Here is a 21,453-nt window from a genome sequence, read left to right on the forward strand (position 1 = left end):
AACTCTAAGTTACGGAGGAGGCTTCGAGAAATTATATTGAGGGTAATAATGATCGAAAAAGCTCGTGATTTCCCCACCATCGCTTTCATCTTTTGCTGACAAATCGTAATGTATTATCCACCCGATACCCAGATAATCTCTTTCATCAAATGGAATTTCCACATGTGGCAGTCTGCTGTGTCACGAATGGGGTATATGGGTGCAGACCCAGCAATTGCTCTGATTTGCATGTTGGGCATGTTTTAAGGAAATAACCGAATACGAGTTGATCTCACTTAGCCCTTCGTCATGCAAATCAGCTTGTCGTGGGTTTGTCAGAACTTCCTTTTTTTCCTTTAATCTGGGTGACTTGATGCGTGTGGTATCAATTTGGAGCTGTTGCTGTTTGTGTTTCTGTATGCATGCCTGGATGTGTGAGTGTGGTTGTAACAGCGATATATGAGTGTTGCTGTGTATGAAAGTGCGGAATGCGTTTGCGCACATATTGCGTAGCATTACGACTTAAATGCTCGACTGTACTGCTATGTTCAGCAGATGATGGTCCTATTGACCAGAGGAGTACCCCTTATTTTATCATGAAAAGTATAGTTGCTAGCACAACACCGCAAAAGATGCTGAAAACAATCCATGTTGTCATGGGGTGGCGGTTGAGGATGTCTCCTTGTTGCTCAAGTTTTCTCCATGAGCTCTTTTGCAGTGGGAGGAGTTGATCCATGTTGTTCTGCCTTGGCATTACACAGCGGTGTCGGTGGTCAGCAATACCTGATAGGGGCCGGTCCACCTTGGCTGTAGAGCGTTTTTTTCTTTTATGGGTCTTTACAAACACAAAGTCACCAGGTTGGAAGCAGTGGCAGTCAGCAGTGGCTGGCTCCAGCAGTGCTTCCTTCACCTGTGAGTTTAAGGCTTCAACAGGATGTGTCAATGCAGTGCAAAATGTCAACATGGTATCGTCCATCTGATGTATATCTATTTCCTCAACTCTTAAAGAAGATGACACTGGCAGACTCATCGGTCTACCCATTATAATTTTGTGTGGGGAGAGACCTGTCCTTCTGTTTACTGATGAACGCATTGATATTAAAGCTACTGTTAAAGCATCTCGCCATTTCACAGGTCTGGCGACAGATTTTTGTCAATTTTATTTTTTGAGAATCCCATTTTGTCATTCTCCCGCTCCAACTGATTGAGGGTGGGAAGGGCAATGAGAATGCTGTTTGATTTGCATTACTTTGCACAATTCCTGAACTACTTGGGCTATGAAAATGGGTTCCCTTTTTTTTGTTTTCCTTGTCGAGGCTCGTATGAGAGCGAACACACAACGCACAGCAAGGGGGGCATGAGGCAGGAGGGGCGGGAGTGGGAAGGACAAAACAGTGGGGAACAGAGAAATTAGGAGATCTGTGGAAGGGAGAGGGATGGGACGGGGAATATGCGGAATAGAAGATGGACATTACAGAGACTTTCAGGAAGGAAAGCAGGGAATTTGAAGGAGGTGGGCTTGGGTGGATTATCGGGGGTAGAAAAGATCGAGGATTTGGATGGTGGATGATAAGAGGTGGTGGTGAACAGCTGTTTTGAAAGCCTGGAAGGAAGAATGGGATTGAATAGAGTGAGGGAGTTTATTCCAAAGGCGGGGAAAAGGAGGAATAAAAGCATGAAGGTGAGCAGTGATTCGTGATTTTGGTAGTTTTATCAGAAGGGGGTTGTTGGCAGACCTTGAGCGCCCTGCGGAAATGTGGTGGGGACAAATCGCAGAGTGAGTGGGGGGGGAGGGGGGAGTGGGGGGAGGCGAGGCTGGAGAGGAGACGGTAGAAGACAGAAAGACCACCGACCAACCTGCAGTGAATGAGTGAGAGGCCCAAAGACTCAGTCTTATTACGGGAGATGCCAATGATCCGAAATTCCTTGGTTTCCACAGCGTGAAGCCAAGAAAGGTGTGAGGCAGGAGCACCAGCCCAGAGGGGAGAGCAGTACTCCATCAGGCTGCTGAGGAAAGCTTTGTAAGTGGTCAGGAGCTCAGGTGGGCCGAGGAAGGACTTTGCACGACAGAGGATTCCCAGCCGGCGACTGGCTTTGGAGGTGAGGTTTGAAATGTGTCTTTCCCAGGAAAGGTCATGGCAGATAGTGAGACCCAGAAGCTTGAAAGAAAGGACTTCTTCCAGAGGATTTTTGAGAAAGTGGATGGGGGGGGGGGGTTCTCAACGGTCCTTTCAGAGAGACTTAGTGAGAGTGAGATTTGTCCGGATTGAAAGACATGTTCCACGTGTTGGACAGTTTGTGATTTTACCCAGATCTGCAGTGAGTGAAGAAGCTGCTGCATGCAAGTGAGTCTGAGGGATGTCTGAGGAATGACAGATGGTATGGCAGAGGGTGGTATGGCAAAAGTGAAATTGATGGCTGCTTGGAGACCCTGCCAGTTGGCTTGAGTGAAATGCCAGACTCAACGGCGGTGAGGTGGTTCTCTGAGAAATAATAGCCAGAGAGATGTCCACTTTGACAAGGACGTGGTCAGCAGAACCGATTGGAGTGGAGGAAGAGCAGCAGATATTTTCAGGGAAGGAGATAAAGAGGATTTTCCAGAGAGTCGGAGAGATCATTGATGAAAACCAGAAAAAGAACAGGGCCCAGAACGCTACCTTGAGGAACTCCAGCCTGGACAGGAAGAGGGGGTGAAAGAACTCCATTTAGGGCCACACGTTGACTGCGACAGGAGAGGAAGTCTGCGAGCCATGAGTGGAGATGGCCTTGAATACCATAGGAAGAGAGTTTGGTGAGTAGTGCAGGGTGCCAGACTGTGTCAAAAGCACACGATATGTCGAGGGATATGGCTCGGATTTCCTGTCTGGCATTGAGGACCTCCATCCATTGTTTTGAGAGCAGAAGCAGCATCTCCAGGGTAGAGTGACCTGGTCTGAAATCAAATTGAAGATCAGAAATCAAGCCATTGAAGAAGAGGAAGGATTTAATGTCTGACGTGATGATGGATTCCATAACCTTGCTGATGATTGGCAGAAGGCTGATTGGTCTGTAGTTGCAGGGATCTGTTTTTGCACCTTTTTATGCCGGGCAGTGATGTTTGCTGATTTCCAAGGAGATGGCAGATGACATTGAGCAAATGAGAGGGTGAATAGAACAGAGGGAGCTTGAGCAAGAGCAGAAGAGCAGGCTTTGAGGACACGTGGGCTGATACCGTCTGGACCGGTTGCAGAATCTGAGCCGAAGTTTGACAGCAAGCTCTCCACCTTGTTAGGAGAAAAGGACACAGAGTCCAGGGACAGTTGGGTGTGACTGGGTAAGGTGGGTAGAGAAAGTGATGGGTTTTTGACACAAGATTTAGCTGCAAACACCGAGTTTAGGCATTCAGCTTTTTCACGTGCGGTATCATCAGTGCTGCCATTTGAGGTAAGGGAGGGGATGGAGGGCGAACATACACCAGAAACAGATTTGATTAGACGCCTCCAGGATTTTGAGGAGGGAGAGAGGTTTGAGAGTTCAGACTTGAGATGAGAAAGATGTTGTTTTCTGGCTCTCCTGAGGCTGGACAAACACTTGTTCCAAGCTTTATGGAAGGAACTGAGATTACTCTCAGTTGGGTTTGCTTTCCATGAGGCAAAGGCAAGTTGTTTCAGGACAAATGCCTCACCACAAGCTTCAGCGAACCAAGAGCGGGAGGAAGGGGAGGACAACTGAAGATGAGAGGGGATAAATCTGTGCATGAGGGAGAGCAAGTTTCTTTGAAAGAATTCCCAGGATGAGTTTATGTTGGAGAAAGTAGCGATAGGAGACCAGTCTATAAGTTTGATGGCTGCTTGGAGACCCTGCCAGTCAGCTTGAGTGAAATGCCAGACTCGACGGCGGTGAGGTGGTTCTCTGATAATAGCCAGAGAGATGTCCACTTTGACAAGGACGTCGTCAGAAGAACCGATTGGAGCAAAGGAAGAGCGGCAGATATTTTCAGGGAAATTTGTCAAAATCAGATCCAGAAGAGATGGACTTCCATTGGTTGAGATCCGGGTAGGGAAGTTGACCGATTGAGTCAGTCCCAATGAGTCGCAGAAAGCTTTTGCTGAGGTGCTGTGACAGGTGAGAGAGGTACCCACACCTAGCCAACTGGTGTGATGACAATTGAAGTCGCCACATATAGGGAAGAGAGAATTTGGATGAGAAGATAGAAGTTGGTCGATGTTTTCGGATCGTGAGGTGTAAATGGAGACATCACTGTTTGGTGGACGGTACAGTACACATATAAACATGAGGTGGGAGTGGAGGGGAAGGCTTAGCCAGAGGTATTCCTGGGGGTGTGGGGGAGTGAGGGCAATACATGGAGAGTGAGGAATAGAGTCTTTGATGAAGAGAGCAACTCCTCCACCAGGACGAGGCTCAGGTTTGTCATACCAGAGGAGGGAGTAACCAGGGAGAGATACTTGGGAGTCAGACACGTCTTGGGGGAGGAAAGTTTCTGGTTTGTCAGTGGCAACCTGTATGGAAAGATCTGAAATGTTTGAGCAAAAGCCCCAGATATTTGAGGTCCACACTGTTAATGAAGAGGGAGTGGAGGAGGCTTTGGGTGCAGGGGGTGGGTCGGACAAGGGACGAGGGGGGGAGGGGGTAAGGGGGGTTGTTGAAAGAGAGTGTGGGGGATTGCAGAATAGTGAGAGGAGGGGGCTGGATGATGAGGAGAAAAGGCTCTGTGGTGCTGGGGGAGAGGATGGACAAGAGAGGGGGCAGAAGGCAGTTGAGGATTTGAGGAAGTTGAGTGAAGAGATGGAGGTGAGAGGGCAGTGGAAGGAGGCAGCTTTGTGGATGAGAGGGGGGGCAACTTTGAGAAGGGTGAGTGAGGGGGTGAATGGTGGGAGAAGGGTGAGTAGGGAGAGGTGAGGGAGAAAGGTGAGGGGGGAGTTTTTGAGAGAGGTGAGAGGGAAGCTTGGAGGGAGAAGAGTGGGATAGTTGATTTGAGAGTGAGGGGTGAGAGGAGTGAGTTGGCACTGAAGATGGAAAAAAATAATGGTTGATGGAAACCAAACATTCATCGCAAACCGGGGTTTTTTAAAAAGTTTTATGTCAGAGATGTGATTTAACACATTTCTTGATTGATGCAATAAAGGCGAATTCAGAGAATGGAGAGAAGAAACACTGTAACAGTTGGATTTTTTTAGGCAAGGTATGAAGGAAAGGTCGAATTGAGAGCAGTCTGTATAAATCGTGGAAGAGGAGTGCATTCTGATACAGTGAAGAGTACCACACGTGTGAAAGAGGAAGATGAAGCATTATAAGAGATCATTTTTTATTATTATTATGATTATTATTATTATTATTATTATGATTATTATTATTATTATTATTATTATTATTTAAGAGAGTTTTCATCAGATTAGGTCATGGAAGTGTTGGAGAAAAAAATCGAGAGGTGAATGGTGAATTTGGATCGGTAAACGCAGGGGGTCGAAACAGATCACGTGGTTACGGGAGAAGCAATTGGCTTTGGGAGGAGTATCGTCAAACGTGAAATTATTTATTATAAATAAGGATTGCGTAACATTCGGAAAAGGGAAGGTTGAAGTAAAATCGTGGAAGTGTGTGGTGAATTTGGACGGTAAACGCAGTGTGAAGCTGCTGGGTCGATGAAAAGTACCAGGAAGAGTAGAGAGAGACACGTGGTTTCAGGAGGTGTTCAGATCAAAAGGATACAAGGAAGATTATTATTTTTTGATGTATTTTTGAAGAACAGGTAAGATTCGGGAATGGAAAGTTGTCGGAATAAATCGTGAAGGTAATGTCGAGAGAGGGTCAGCTCAGTAGAATAAAGATGGTGTGCCAGCAGGGGTAGAAGAAGAAGAGGAAGAAGAGGAAGAAGAAGATTAAGGATTGAGACTCATGAGTGTGCAAGGAGAAAGGTGGTTTTTTTGTTCATTTTTTGGGGATTTAAGACAAGAAATAGTGTTTATAGTTGGGAGGGATGGGGGGACCCGCATAAGAGGCAGCTGCCACGGCTCTCAAACATGGTGGAAACCCTAAAGCAACTGCCTCCAACTTTGTGCTGTGATCGGCTATTGGTCGCATTTTCCTTCCGTGTTCTTGCGTCAGTGCTGCCTGTGCAAACCCTTGTGTCTTATAAGAACACAAGTAGAAAGGCTGACTGTAATCTGGTAAACCTAGCACTGGTGCAGAGGAAAGAGCATGTTTGAGGGTGACGAAGACTTCCTCGGCTTCTGGTGTCCATTCCAGAGGGTTCAGCTCATCTGATGTCCAGCAATGGTCGCGATAAAAGTGCATAGTCAGAAATCCATTGTCTGCAATAGCCCATCAATCCCAAAAAGGACTTCATTTGTTTTACCATTACAGGCTTTGGCAAGGCTAATATTGTAGCACTTAGTTCTTGGGAGATAAGTCTTGTAGCCCCCTTTAGAATGTGGCCTGGATATTTTACCTCTGTCTGGCAAAACTGCAACTTGTCCTTGGAAGCTTTGTGCCCTTTGTTTGCTCGTGACATCAACAACACCAGAGTATCTCTTTCACATGCTTCTTTTGTTTGAGAGCAAATAAGCAAATCATCTACATGCCGTACCAATGCCGATTTGTCAGGGAAGGTGATGTCGCTTAGATCTTCTTTGGTACCCACTCTAAGCTGGCCCTTAGAGATTTGAGCTCTGAACACTTCACCAATTTTTTAGGGGTGTGCTACCTGGTAAAAAGAGGGACAGCGCACTTGACTGTAGTGAGGACAAGCGCGCAAAAAGACTGTAGTGAGGACAAGTACTGGAATTCAGAGATATTTTTTTCAAAACAGGCTCCCTCCCCCCCCCCCCTACCTTAGATCTTAGTGTGCTGGCTCTCAGTGCTTGTCGTCACCAAATTGCAGCCCACGCGCGCGGGTAGGGTACGGACAAGGTTGTGGTGGGATTGAAAACCCATTCGTGACTGGTTTCTGACGCCATTGCAGAAAGTCACCACTGGATTGTCCATTCGGTGGGCGAACCGGGTGCTATTGGTGAAACGCGGTCGTTCGCACACCGGACGGGCGCGAAACAACAACAATATAAATGTACAATATCATATGGTAGGAGGAGGAGATTGGGAACATACTCTATGCAGAGCATTGGTGCTGCTTAAGCAGTCTCCTTGGCTATTGGGCACAATCCTGGACGGGTCGCCACTCCGACACAGTATACCAGCATGCTGGCGCTCATTTTACCGACCTCGGAAGGATGACAGGTTGAGTTAACCCCACGTGGTATTAATTCAACAGCTGAGCGGGATTTGAACTCAGGATCCAAGGAGCCAAAGCCTGCCACCCTTACCATTAAGTCAGCACCAGGCATGTATGGTTGGCTCCAGTTGTAAAATTCAGAAACAACCAAAAACTGAACAGTTCAGGTTTTGTCTCGCACTGATCGGCTAGATCTGCATCCGGACCATAACTAAAATCCCATCAGCTTGTTCTTGTCACCTACCCAACTCATAAACCTGGTAGTGGCTCAGCAGCTCGGGTGGCTGGCTTAGGATCCTGAGTTTGATTCTTGTCAACTGCTGAATTAACACCAGGAGGGTTGACTCAGCCTGTCATCCTTCTGAGGTTGGTGAAATGAGTTCCAGTGTTCTAGAAGAGGGGTGTGGCATCAGTGGCACAGCAAGCATCATCATCATCATCCAATAAATGACAGCTAGAAATGATCCAAGAAATGATGGCAGTCAAGCTGCAACACACAAGAACAGAACCCAACTCATCCACCACGTTTTGTCAAAACCCATCCATAACTTTTTGAGATATTATGCGACATATTGTTGCGGTTCTGCAAAACTGCATGCCTCTAAGACAATGGCACCCAACATACAGTGATCCCCAGGCAGTTATTTTGTTCATCTTCATGCGGTCAGTCCTTCCCCTCATGTCGAGTGGGTTTACGGGACGAAGTGCGTTGTGTGGGTCTTATAGCTATGTCAATAAACTATATATCTATCATCTATTCTGATTTCTATTCCAGCCCTTTCCTTTTAGCCATGGTACAAATCAAGCAAGTAAGCAAACAAACACACCACAATATGAATAGCAAACACACCAGGCAGCCTCCCATGGGAGAATCAACACAAGAACAAACACACGAAACGGCACGTGCATGGCGCGCCATTTCATTCAAATCTGCGTGCCAATTTCCAACGGAATCTCACCTTGCTCACCCCTCACTCAACAAAAACTCACCACCTCGACCACCAACATATTCCCGCCCCTCCTCTTACCTCTGTATCGATACAATTTGCCACTAAACAGAGGCGTGCAGCATAACTCAGGCTGTACTCGAACCGTGTGATGTGGGGATGAGCAACAGATGTTAATAGCACCAACCGCATCTCGCTGGGAATATCACGTGCGATTGATACGACCCTCATCCTGTCACCAGAACACGACAAGACAGGCGGCGAGGAGGGCAATCTAGGAGTTTGGTATGGAGCTCCGGGCCGTGTCACACCGGATGTGCGAATGAGACCGCTTCCGGCCCCAAGAGCCTGGCAGGGCGTGACTCGGGCCGCTGTGGCCCAATGGAGAAGTTGGATTCGGGTCACCTCGCGTCACTTTGGGTCGTCACCCCACCCTTCGCCCAGGGCTTATAAAAGGCGTATCACGGAGCTGCTCGCCCTCTTCTTCGCCTCTCTGCTTCACCCTCTTCTTCCCTGCTCATTTCCTCTGCTCTTCGCTGGCTCTTCGTTGCTTATGCCCATCGCTGGCTCTTCACTCGCGGTTGGTGTGCGACTGAGACGTGCTAATTCCGGAGGACCAGTGCGGAGCACACGTTGCCACGCGCCCCGGCAAAGTGAAGAAGCCGGAGATAATGCGCCAACTTTTGAGGTGGGAACCCTCAAGCGGAGCGTCCCACTGAGGTACGTGCTACACTAGCAGACCTATGCACAACTAGGTTAGGGATCTTTTGCCTCCGCATTTTCTCTCCTCTCTATTTCTACCCTCTATCCCGTCCTCATTTGGACACACAAAAGAGCATCCTACTGACTCGCAATCACAGTTTCCTCTGGCACGACACCGCACCCCCCATATTGCACTTCACCACACCTCACACCCACACCTTAGACACCAGCGTTTCTCCCTCCTACTTCCCCCAAAGTGTACTGGGTTGCGTTGGTCGGTCAACCGCACCAGGTATTGTGAGGCCGTTTATCCTCATCTGCTTTCTTTCCTTCTGGCTATCCAATCTTCCTCAGGTTTGTGTGCGTGCGTGCGTGCGTGCGTGCGTGTGTGTGTGTATATGTGATGGCACCTGTCGTAGCACAAGTTAAGATTGTAGAAGTTCTAATGGGATAGGTCTGCTCTGTGTCTGCTTTTGTAAATTGCTTGGCTTTTGTCACACCCCACAAATTCCTTGCTATCCCTGCTGTACATAATAATAAACCCCATTCACTGTGCCGCATACCTTTACTCACTTGATTGTAAATAAATGCTTTGTGTAGAAATGTTCCCAGCTCGTTTTCGTCTTTTCCTTCGTTGGTTCAGCATGGTCCATATCCTGGTTAGCCGGAACGTTATCTCCCAACGATCTGTTTTCCTAGCCGGTACGTGCTGGAGCAGTTACACTCGGCTGCATCTGATCCGGTTAGGTGTAACGGTTTGAACAAGGCGTACCAAGGGTGTGTCCCCCGGTAATTAGATCACGTTACCATGAGGTAAACGGTATTTATTTGACGGAGGACCCGAAGTCATGTGATCGAGTTATTGGCGTTTACGGTCGATTAGCGACCCGCCTCGTCGTGAAGCTTTTTGTGTGCGGCGGCCTGTGATTCTGGAGAGGCTGGTGGGAACCCGAGGTAGCTTCCCCCCTTCCCCCTCATGGTCTTCTCGCCCCCGACCCCCGGGTCTGCAACTATATCATTTGAACTTGAACTTTTTTTTTCGCACTATCTCTCAATGCTGAAGAATCACCTTAAAAAAATTCTGGTATCTGGATCTGGATCTTCAATGAAATAAAATCAATTCATCTTTGTTACACACCCATCCTGTCCACCAAGTTTCATCCAAATTCGTCCATAACATTTTGATATATCCTGCTCACAGACAAAGAGTCCTGGAATACATGGTTGAATACATAACCAAGCCGTACGTTACTGTTGCTAATCCTGCTCACCAGATTATCTCAGCGAAGGAGCCTCATGAGTGGAGGAGGCCAAATGGACTGACCATGTGCCTTGTGGTTGAATGGCATCTCAAGGAGATGGGGATGTGTTGGCAAACTGCCTTGGGAATGACAAGACGGAGGCTCCTGGAGTACTGGCGGAAAGTCAACGTGGTGGCACACTGCTCTGCTGGACCGAATTAAAGCAGGGCAAGCTACAGAGTCACCCTCATGTTACCCAGAGCCCCCAATGTATTAAAAATAAATTATATTAAAATAAAACAAAAAATACAGTCAGATCACAGAGTGTGTTTCGTTTTCCAACTAGAAGGGCAGCCGGTAGTGCGCGTACCTTCACCACGTAATGCCTGCTCCACGAGAACATATCGGTCCCAATACATTTTTGAAATATCATGCCATACTGTGCTCTATCTGTTTTTGCCCTATCTCGCAATGGTGAAGAATCACATTCAAAATTTAATAATTCTCGTATCCAGATCCGGATTCGGATGTTCACCAAAATCGAATAAGGTAGTCCTTGTGACACACACACACACACACACAACCTGTCCACCAAGTTTCATCTGAATCTGGACAAAACTTTTTGAAATATCTTGCTATGTATCATTTTAGGCCCGATCTCTCAATGCTGAAGAATCACTTTAAAAAAATTCCAGTAATCGAATCCGGATCTGGATCTTCACCAAAATCTAATCAGTTCGTCCTTGTCACACACCAAACCTGTCTCCAAAATTTCATCCAGATCCGTCCACAACTTTTTGAGATATCCTGTACACAGACAAACAGACAGACAGACAGACAAGCCAGGAGGCGGCGATGGGTTGCCGAGCAGGAGGTAAAGTATTCCATATATCACAAAAAGCGGAATATATTTGATAGAGCATCACCTGTAGATCATTCGTGCCAAATTTCATAACCCTACGTGGGATAATGGCTTTCGGAATTGATTTCGCGTGAACGGTACCGATTTTGAAGGTTTTTCGGTTGTTGCTAGGGAACCAAAGCGTCCCTAGCAACCATCACAATTTCCAAAGCACTATGTCATAAGATGTACCTACCACCTGAGTTTTGTCAAAATCCGCCCACGTTTACTACCAGTTATGCTGATGACAAACGAACAAACATCCAAACAAACAAAAAGAATTACTGACAATAAGGGTCACCTATTTCGGCGACCCAACAAACAGACAGAAATTGGTGAAAACATGACCTCCTTCACCTTCGTTTGCAGAGGTAATAAGATTTTACTTCGATTGTATAATGTTGATTGTCTTACATGTTATATTTTGTAATTATATTCTATCCATGTATGCAGATTCATTACTTAGATGAATTAAACACAATGAACTGCACTGAGTATCTATATATTAGTACTGAAGGACCAATTTTGTGCTCCTCCTAGCGGTCGCATCACGTTTTTCATCAGTACTGTGACCTGAGAAGTTTTGACACTGTGTACGTCAAAGTAGACACGTGCACAAATCAGGGGACTTCTTCACAAGGAGTCGTGTACACCAAAAATGTCGTGTACAAGGACGTTTTGTAGGCCTCATTAGGTAAGGCCATGGAGTACATCGACTGGGACCTGGCTCTTACGAGAGCCGCCACTGGTTGTCATATTGGGCTCATGGAACGGAATCCGCCTGTGACGGGGTTTCGGCTAGTAATAAATAATATTGCATATTGGTTCTTATTTTTACTTCTTGAAATTTATACGAAAAGTATAAAAGTACCAAAAGGGCCCCCTAAAATGAACCCTTGCTATAGGCCCTTTTGTCCTCAGTTCAGCCTTGTTGTTCTGGCACATGCTCCTGTACCTGCACATGCTTCGATGGTGGAGGTAATCATGGTGACACCTGCAGACACATTCAAGTTCGTTTTATAACTGAGTTGCTTAATGTGGTGCAATCTACACGACAGCGACCTTCAACAGACAGTTGGGCAATCCAACCAACATGTATGGAGCAACAATAGCTGCATTCGCCGATGGATCGACAAGGCAAGACAACACTTCAACCACAAAACCTTAAAACAAGAAGACACATTGGCTCGTGAAAAATGGTGGAGAATCTCATTTCACCTAATAAAAAAAAATTATACAAATGTGTTCGTTAAGGGTCCAAACTGATACGATGTTGCATGAAGGTTCACAAAAAGAAAGCTGGTCTGGAGTTGGGAAGATGTGCAATTAAATTGAGGGCACCACCGACTCGTGTGTGCATGGCTGCCCAGCAGGGATTCTTAATTCATTTATTTTGGACCTGAGTCTTGTCTGTTTGTGCTACATCTACATCACCTGGGTGCTTGACTCCGGTGTGCATGATTGAATTTTTCACCACTTTAAAACCTTCCTGTGCACCCTCTCAGTACTATCGCAAGTTTGCATATAGTGCCACCCGGTGGTAGCCAGTATTACAAAAATCATCTTGTACAAAGAAAGTTTTAACAACTCAACAACGTGCATTACGGTGATGTTGAAATCTGAGTGAGAAAAATTCGAAATTTACAAAACGTTTTGTTGCACTTATTTTAAGCGGATGTTGAAGTCAAAAAAATCCAACACTGAACTTCACAGCAAAACGGAAGGGGGATTTTTTTTTTCTGGCAGAATATGTAGATATGAGTAGCAATGTTGGTTGATGAAGATGAATGGCAGGATTGGCCGAGAAGTTTGCACGCTCGCTCTAATCCATCTAGCCTGGGTTCAAATCCTGACCCAGCCATTAACTGTCATCCTGGTATTTCACAGGCAGTGTGATTCATCAAAGTGTGTGCCATGCCGTCTCTTAGATGTAGTTAAACTGGGAGTCACATCTGCCGGAATCCCCCTCCTCTCCTCTCCATCTCTCCCCCTGCTCCCTCCCCTCTCCCTCTCTCTTCCACCTCTCTCCATCTCTCCCTTTCTCCTTATCTCTTTCCCCTTCCTGTCTCTCCCACCCTTCCCCTCTGTTAAGGCCCGACTGTTAATATAAGGACTGCGACGGTTAAATTTTGAATTTAAAATGGCTTCCCCAGAGTGTAGCATGCACAAATCTGATTCAGAGTGAGCTGACCAGAGGGGTGCAAAAGTTGCTGCATGTGCGAGCATCCAGTATTATATTGAACCTGGCAGTTAAAAAGAAAATGTTGCTGTTTGGGCGTGTTTTATCTCCCTTCCCTTGCCTGCCCCTCACACCACCTTCCCTTCCCCTCCCTCACACCACCTTCCCTTCCCCTCCCTCACACCACCTTCCCTCCCCCTCTCCTCGTACTCACCTTCTCCAAACCCCATTCCCATCTCCACCCCTCATGGAAATCTCCCGGCAGTCTCCACATTCTGTGTATCGATGTGCGGTTTCAACATACCTCATGTCATTCAATCCTGTACTCCCCGCCCCCCCCAACCACCACCTTTCTCCACAAGTCCCACTACCAAACACAAGTCGAGAACACTTCCCCCCATTTCCCCCTCAAGTCCCCTGACCTGAACAACAACAACCACCACCACCACCACAACCACAACCAGAAGTGGAGGTTTTAAGATGGTTGATTAAATGAGCACCACGAGCCACAGTGGTGATCCGTAATCACGCTGGTTTCTGTGTTTCTTGGCATCGACGATGTGATACCCAGACAGCGAGGTGGCCGAGGATGCGCCTGATGAAGGATATAATTAAATAAGGCCGTTAATTATCTTCAAAAGGAGCGTTTTAATTAACCAAAACACACAATTTACACTCGTGCACTTCCGTACGGAGGAGACACACACACACTTATTAGTGTGTGTGTGTGTGTGTGTGTGTGTGTGTGTGTGTGTGTGTGTGTGTGTGTGTGTGTGTGTGTGTGTGTGTGTGTGTGTGTGTGTGTGTGTGTGTGTGTGTGTCCTGTTGGTTGTTATCTCGATTTGTGGGAGGAGGTTCTCCCAGAACTCGATCTCCACCAGGTTTTTCGGTAAAGGATCGTGATACATGAACCAAACTGTGAAACTTCGTTCTCATCGCCTCGTTCCAAGACCAAGGGCTCTTTTCACAATCTTCGCTGAACCTCTGACATCCTCCACTTGCAGCTCGTTTGTGGTGATATTCCCCAGAATGATTTTTCAGTACAGTGAGTGTAGTGTTGGGTGTGCACAGACGTTTTGGAACAAGCAACCTTCACTAGCTTCTTTGGTGGTGACCGTCACCGTGAAGGTTACACTCTTCATCGAGCGCAGTAACAAAACAATGACAGTCGCCACACTCAACATTGACAGCGCGTGATGACGTCTCCATTATTTTGTCCAATGTATAGCGGCCAAGGTGTAATAGTTAACGGCATTCCTTAAATATATATATATTTTTTTTATCGTCGAAGCGTGTTATTTGTCATTCCTCTCACCACATTGTACCCAATACTTTTTTCCTATTAGTGCTTTGGACGCCTTATCTAATTTTAGATTACAATGCGCCATGAAGTCTTGACGAGTCTCTTCAGGAAAAAAGGTCCGGCCGACAAAGATGGCGGCGGCTGGCCGTGCAGGCAAGAAGGTGCTGAAGCAAGATGAATTGCGACGCTTAATGCGAGAGAAGCAACGGCAAGCAGCGCCCAGTAAACGGATAGAGCACCCCTTCGCCAAATATCCTTACTGGAGCGTCGTCGTGTTGCCTGGCGAGGTGTTGGTGTTGGTAATTCGGATGTCCGTTGTGCACGGCTCGAAGCTTGATGCTATCTCTATTGTCTAAATATCATATGTACAGCTTGTGTTCCTAAATGTACAATAAAGACGATTGTCCGCATCAATTCACACATTAAAACATTCTACACATTGTCGTGGGAATAATCACGTTAAGTCGTTAATCATATTTCAGGTAATAACGAAATCTGGGAACCATCAAGATTTAGAATGGAGTATAAAGGAAACGATCGTTTTGGAAGATTATTGAGAGTGTTCTAATAACTAAACCTGCTAGTTAAAGAAAGCGATGATCTCACTTTGTGTGTTTCATTAACAAACATGGCTATACATATAACAGCGTTGGACAACTACTGTGCACGCTGTGCAGTGCCCCCATCAAGAACGAAGCTCTGTGGCAGACTCACGTGCTGGGAAGGCAACACAAAGAGGTAAGCTCATGGAGGGACCTGTTCAAACACTGCCGATGTCTATGCTTGCTCTTTGATTTCGTGTTGGCTTGTAGTAAGGTATTGTGTACACATTTAGGACACGGGGGACCAAAAAATGAAAGTCATTGTATGATTAAGTTTTTGCATATCATTTGTTTGCCAACGTCATGGGGATTCAGGATCTATTTGGGCAGAGCTTAATTCTTCCTCTTTCTATTGCTCTGACAGGGTCAAAGTTGGTTCTCAATTATCTGTATCAAGGAACCACTCATATCATTGTAAAATTGGTCTGGTGGCTTCGATATGTATTATACACTAATTGGAAACCACATATATGGAGAATATTTGGTTTACCTGATATTTGACTTTGAGCAAAGAGGTCAAGGTCATATGAAATTAACAAATTGATCAAATTGATCAGTGTTCATTCAGGTCCTAAATATATATGCACATAAACTTAACCATAGAAATACATGCTGTGATGAACCAAACTAACATCTTCGGATTAAAAGTGCAGATTTTTAAAAAAACATTACGTACTTCCTAACGACCTTTGATGTTCTGTATACTGAACACAAACTGGCCTTTGGTATTGATTTTTTTTTATATCATAGGGCCATCTTGGTAAACTTATTCTATGGTTATAAAATCAAGCTTATAGCGAGCTGCCAGTAATTTTGTAGCATCTTTGTAAATGCAATTTGTTACGTACTTCCTCACATTTTTGACCCAATCATGGAAGTGAACCTAAAAACTGGTATGTAGTAAGGATCAATGTTGAAACTTGCCATTTTAAATCATCACTTTATGCAGAAGTAAATTGCTATTTAAGATGTTCTATCAGATGCATTTCAAATTTCTGGAATAAGAATTTGTAAGCTTCACTATGACTGGGGGAAATTTTGCAAAATCTGAGATTTTACACATTTGAAGGTGCCAATATATGCAGAAGGTCATAAGAAATGTACTGTTTAGAGGAATTGTTCTATTCTTATGTATAATGATATATATCAAAAAAAAAAAATGCATTTTCAACCATTTTGGACAACATATACACTCATACATGTAACCCATTTCTAAAAAATGAGCTATAAAAACGGAAAAAATAGCCTGTGTTTGGAGAAAAAACATGTTTTGTAAGCAACTATATCCATAGGACCCATAGCAAAGTATACATTTTCTGAAAGCACAGACACTTGGGCATTATATAACATTAAGATTGTTTATCTTATTAAAACTGGGTTTAATTTCTAAGCTTTCCCCTCATTTGGGACCACAGTGTACACAATACCATGCTACAAGCCTGTTTTAGTTTTACATTATGAGATTTATGCTTCCCCACTCGCCTCTTCCTCACTCGCCTCTTCCCCACTCGCCTCTTCCCCACTCGCCTCTTCCCCACTCGCCTCTTCCCCACTCGCCTCTTCCCCACTCGCCTCTTCCCCACTCGCCTCTTCCCCACTCGCCTCTTCCCCACTCGTCTCTTCCTCACTCGCCTTTTCCTCACTCGCCTCTTCCCCACTCCTCATCCCCCTAACTCCTCATCTCCCCACTCCTCATCCCCCCACTCCTCACCACCCACCCACTCATCATCCCCTCTCCCCACCTCCGCCCATGTTTTATCAGTGTCACCATACAAATTTGAGTGGAAAAACGAAAAATAGACACATGAACAAGTTGGCACGTAACACAATAAGGCTTCCAAAACGACTGCAGTCGTGATCGAAAAATTCTTACTGACTACAAAATTGAAACGAAAAACAAATAACTGATGAGTTTTTATAAACAAGCAGAAAGAAAATTATGATGAGAGGAGAAAAGAGAAGGATTAAAAACAAAGCAATGAGGCCCATTACACACGGTGCTAACTGCAGGATCTGAAGGTTTGACGGTTAATTATTGTTATTGTTCCACGTCTCACTTGCTCCACTGACTGGGAAGGATATGATGAGGTGGGAATGGAGAGATTATTGAAAAAGGCATGGGTGGACACTGGACAGCCAGATTCTACACAGTTCGAGCAGAATGAATGCTCTATTCCACGGTCGATAACCAAAGGGTAAGGATATTCATGATCCCTGTCCAGCATACACACAGTGCTGAAATGCACAAATATGTTGCTCGAAGGTTTTCCAGGGGTATGGCACCCCCTTCTCCCCCCCTCCTCCCTATTGCAATGGAAATGCTGTTACAATAGTAGGCAGATTGACAGCATGGACTCATTCCCCATGAGGAGATGAAAGAATGCTGTCAGATATGTCATGGGTGGAGGACGACAGGCAGAGAGCGATAGGTGCATTAATTTATTTTTTTATTTTTAATCAGCTGTCTTACCACTTCTTTCATGGCCTCGATTATTCCTCCTTTGTGCGGTCGCTCGGGCAAAGTTGTTGGGCATGATTTTCTAGTACGTTCAGGATGTCGGAGATAACGCGCTGATTCTTTGCAAAAGACACCCAAGGATCTCTTAACACCCACCAACTAATGCTCGCAGACAGGACATCCAGCTTCATGTCGCTCTGATAAAACACACTTTGTGATGCAACACGCTGTCTATGAAGCACCAATCTGAAATTTTATTGTCGGTCAAACCCACACTAAACAGCTCAAAAGCACATTTAAGGAATTTTTCTTTTGTTGCAACAGTGGTCATGGATTTCATTACTTTGCGAACTATTTTAAGAAAAAAAAAACTTGCCAACACAATGGTGCAGAGGTACATGACCTTTACACTGTGGTGTTGTACAGCTTTTTATCAAATACATAAAACAAATCCCTTATTTCTTGATAGAAGTGTGTCGTGATATCGTATAATAAATGGTGAAGAATGAAGAATCGCTGAAAAAAAATTTCTCGTTTCCGATTTGGATCTTCACCAAAATTGAATAAATTCTTCCTCGTTGCACACCCAACATATCCACCAAATTTCATCCAGATCCGTTCACAACTTTTTGGGATATACGTGACAGTCCCTTTCAAAAGTCAAGATGATGATGTTTAAAAAAAAATAAGGAAGTCTTATTCACCTCTTCGATCACATTGCAGTACAACAATATTGAAGAAGATGAATATGAAAAGATTAGTGCTTGTTTTGTTGTGTGAGTATGCAAGTTCCAGTGCAACAAGATGTGGGTTTATATCCTAACACACGTGGCTTGGAGAAGCTTATTGGAGGCAGTGGGACAGAAAGTGTTTGAGAAGCAATCGAGGGTTGTTAAGGCCACCGACCTGTCTTGGGTGAAAGAGGATCAGGCCCTGTGACTCGTCTGTCGGTCGAGAGATATCAATGAGTCGAATGCCTCAAGGACTCTTACCCCTCCAACACCTCCCAGGGGAAAGAATATAAGTTGGTGCATCTTGTATACATCATGAGGGGCTGATCATGGCTGAGAAAGGACTTGGTTCTGTGGCATATTCTGAGGTGGTAACCAACCTTTGATGTAAATTTCATAAATCGTCTCTCCACTCCAAGTTGTGGATAATTGTAAGGCCAAGAAATTCCAAGAATTGCACCTTTTTGTATTGGATTTCTTCCGGAGTTAATGTGGAGATCCGACGTACATGTCTTGTGGCACGACAGCAAGGAAATGGATTGTCCAGAATGGAATGATCTATTTCAGGTAGATTACCAGTTGCTGATTTTATCAAGGTCGATAATAAGATGCTACGGACTGACAGGATGGGCTAGAGGTGTGCACACACCTCTAAGCTGTATATCTTGGGTTTGAATCCTGGCCCAGCTGTAAATTATCATCCCGGTGTTTCACAGGCAGGGTGATTCATCAATGTGTGCGCTGTCCCTCTGATGGATGTTAAATGGGAGTCTTGTCTGCCGGCATTAGTTGGTGGATGTTAAAAATCCCATGGTGTCCTTCGCGAATGCTGCACGAGCTATTGCCAGCACCATGGCCAAATTCCTAATTCCTACAATAACCAGCAGAGGGCATTGCATCAGTGGCATTGCCCCACCTTCAGTCAATGATGCTACCCCACAGTCTTGTGCTGCATACTAATGAGGAAGAAGAATCAGATGCTACCACCACCTGTCTGTAGGATGGGTGAGCTATCTTCCAGCACCAAGTGGAGTGACCTGCAAAGTATTGGAGAATTTTCTAAAGAGACAAGTCAATCATATTAAATAACCCTTGGATACTGCCTGAGGAAAAAGCAACCTTCATGAGCAGAGCACGACAGAAAATGCCATCTCAAACAATGTTCTGCTTGTGTGCCTCGAGCATAGTCCTCATCAAATCAAAGAGTGGGTTCCGCATACCATTCAAGGACAGTTTGGAGCACAAGGCTGGATTCCAAACAGCATTGATGTTTTTGGAGATGTCTTCTGTCTACTTTCAAGAGATTTACTCCCAATCTCTTTTGAGATTCATAATGATGACCCATTCTTTAAAATATAAACAAAAACCGGCGCAGCATAACCTTCCATGATGAAGGCAGGCAGTTCTCTGAGAAAGAGCAGGCAGATCACATGTGAAGCTTTTAAGGTTCAAGTATTTGTGGCAAGGAATGATTTACACTGATATATAAATACTTTTTGACAAGATACTAATTGAGTGAAAGTGCAGAACGTCCACCATCTTTCTGCCTTTTAAAAAAGGAATTTGTAATAGAATGGTGGTTGTTTTCTTGACAGCGATTCCAGCAGCTTAAAAAAGGAGGAGAAGGTCCAGAGTCTGTTGGGGCCCATATCACGCGGGTGCCGGAGGGAATCGCTTTCAAAAGGAAGGCCACGGATCAGGTTGATCTTTCCAAAAAGATAAAAGGTAGGCTGCAGTACCTGTATGTATGCATGATAATCAGCTTGATTTCTAAAATGAATGAACGATTCATTGGATGGATCATGTTCCTGTTATTGTTTTTTTCATTCCAGAAGACCCTGATAAGATGATGACATCTTCAGGGTAAGTGAACTTGGTGAACTTTTCAATTGGTCAATAAGATGATTGTCGTTGAGATATTTTACTTCTTATTAGTCTTGCCCCGAAGGGATGCGAGACAATTGGTGTGTGTGTGTGTGTGTGTGTGTGTGTGTGTGTGTGTGTGTGTGTGTGTGTGTGTGTGTGTGTGTGTGTGTGTGTGTGTGTGTGTCTCCATGCGCATGCGTGGACCGTTGATTGTTATCTTCATAATTCAGATTTCAGAAGATGGAACGGAGTCCTCCTAGAAATCTCCACCTCCAGTTCAGTGAAGGATCATGATTCTTTGGCTAAGTTGTGAAGTTATGTTGTTCTTACAGTTTTGTCCCGAGGGCTGTTTTTAGGATCATCACTGAGGCCAGAACAGATTCCAGTTGTAGTTCATTTGTGGTAATGTTCCCAGGCATGGTTTGTCGGATATGTGTGAGGTTCTTCTTTATCATTCCCGTTGCTCCAATTATCACTGGTACAATTTCAGTGCTGTTCAGCTTCCAGGATCTTTTCACTTCATTCTTGAGGTCTTGATATTTTGTCATTTTCTTGATTTCTGTGTTATTCAGATAAAAATCATTGGGTACTGAAACCTCAATTAGCAATGCCTTCTTTTCCTTTTTGTATCTGAGAACTGTCTGGTCGCAATGTTTTGTTTTCTCTGTTCACACTCGATGGGATCATTCAGTCGCACATGAACATTATGCCCTTGTTTTCAGTGATTGCTTTTGGTTCATGTTTCCATGAGTTTTGTGGAACTGGGATATTGAAATATCTGCAGATGTGCCAATGGATTACTCTTGTGTACCTTGTTGTGCCTGTCTGTGTACAGCTGTTCTGACGTGAGTTTTTTACATCCCGTTAGGAGGTGACTTGTGCTTTCTGTTTCTACCTTGCAGCACCTACAGTACATGAGTCCGATTGATTCAGTCCCGCCAATTTTTTAAAGCTGTTCCTGTGGTGTCCTTGGTCTTGGGCGTTTATAATGATTCGTTCTCCATCCCAATTGAGCTGACCTCTTCTTAGCCATTCCAGTGATCCTTCTTTGTCTCTCCCCAATCTGTCCAACTCTTTTATTTTTATACTTCCCTGCTCTTTTGAATTTCTTTCAGTTGTCACTATATATCTGTTGGTATGTCATCTTGTATTTTTCTTTTGTCTTTTTTGCAATTGTCGGGGCTGTATTTGTTGCTGTTTCGGTTTGGGGTGTGATATCTTCTATTCCTACCTGTTTTCGGAAAATTTTTGCAAGGTGAGTGAGATATATCTTTTCTGGTCTGTTGTGTTCATGCTTGTGTACAAATTGTATTCGG

At 44.9% G+C, this 21,453-nt stretch overlaps 1 protein-coding gene across 2 annotated transcripts in view; it reads left to right on the forward strand.

Moving 5' to 3' along the window:
* The first annotated feature begins 14,570 nt into the window (after nucleotides 1-14,570).
* The window catches only part of ZNF830 (zinc finger protein 830), a 40,794-nt gene continuing 33,911 nt past the window's right edge, over nucleotides 14,571-21,453 (forward strand). Inside the window, exons 1-4 of one of the 2 annotated variants that reach the window (XM_085874739.1) lie at nucleotides 14,571-14,730; nucleotides 15,119-15,218; nucleotides 19,867-19,996; nucleotides 20,107-20,134. In XM_085874739.1, coding sequence (XP_085730865.1) covers nucleotides 14,612-14,730; nucleotides 15,119-15,218; nucleotides 19,867-19,996; nucleotides 20,107-20,134 — 377 coding nt within the window. In that variant the 5' untranslated portion in view covers nucleotides 14,571-14,611. Of the gene's footprint in view, nucleotides 14,731-15,118; nucleotides 15,219-19,866; nucleotides 19,997-20,103; nucleotides 20,135-21,453 lie in introns of both variants that reach the window. The other variant, XM_085874738.1, reaches the window with a different exon arrangement.

This window comes from Eptatretus burgeri, chromosome 3 (assembly GCF_056783735.1).
Source record: "Eptatretus burgeri isolate ZD-2024b chromosome 3, Ebu_testis_v1, whole genome shotgun sequence".
Taxonomy (NCBI): Eukaryota; Metazoa; Chordata; class Myxini; order Myxiniformes; family Myxinidae; genus Eptatretus; species Eptatretus burgeri.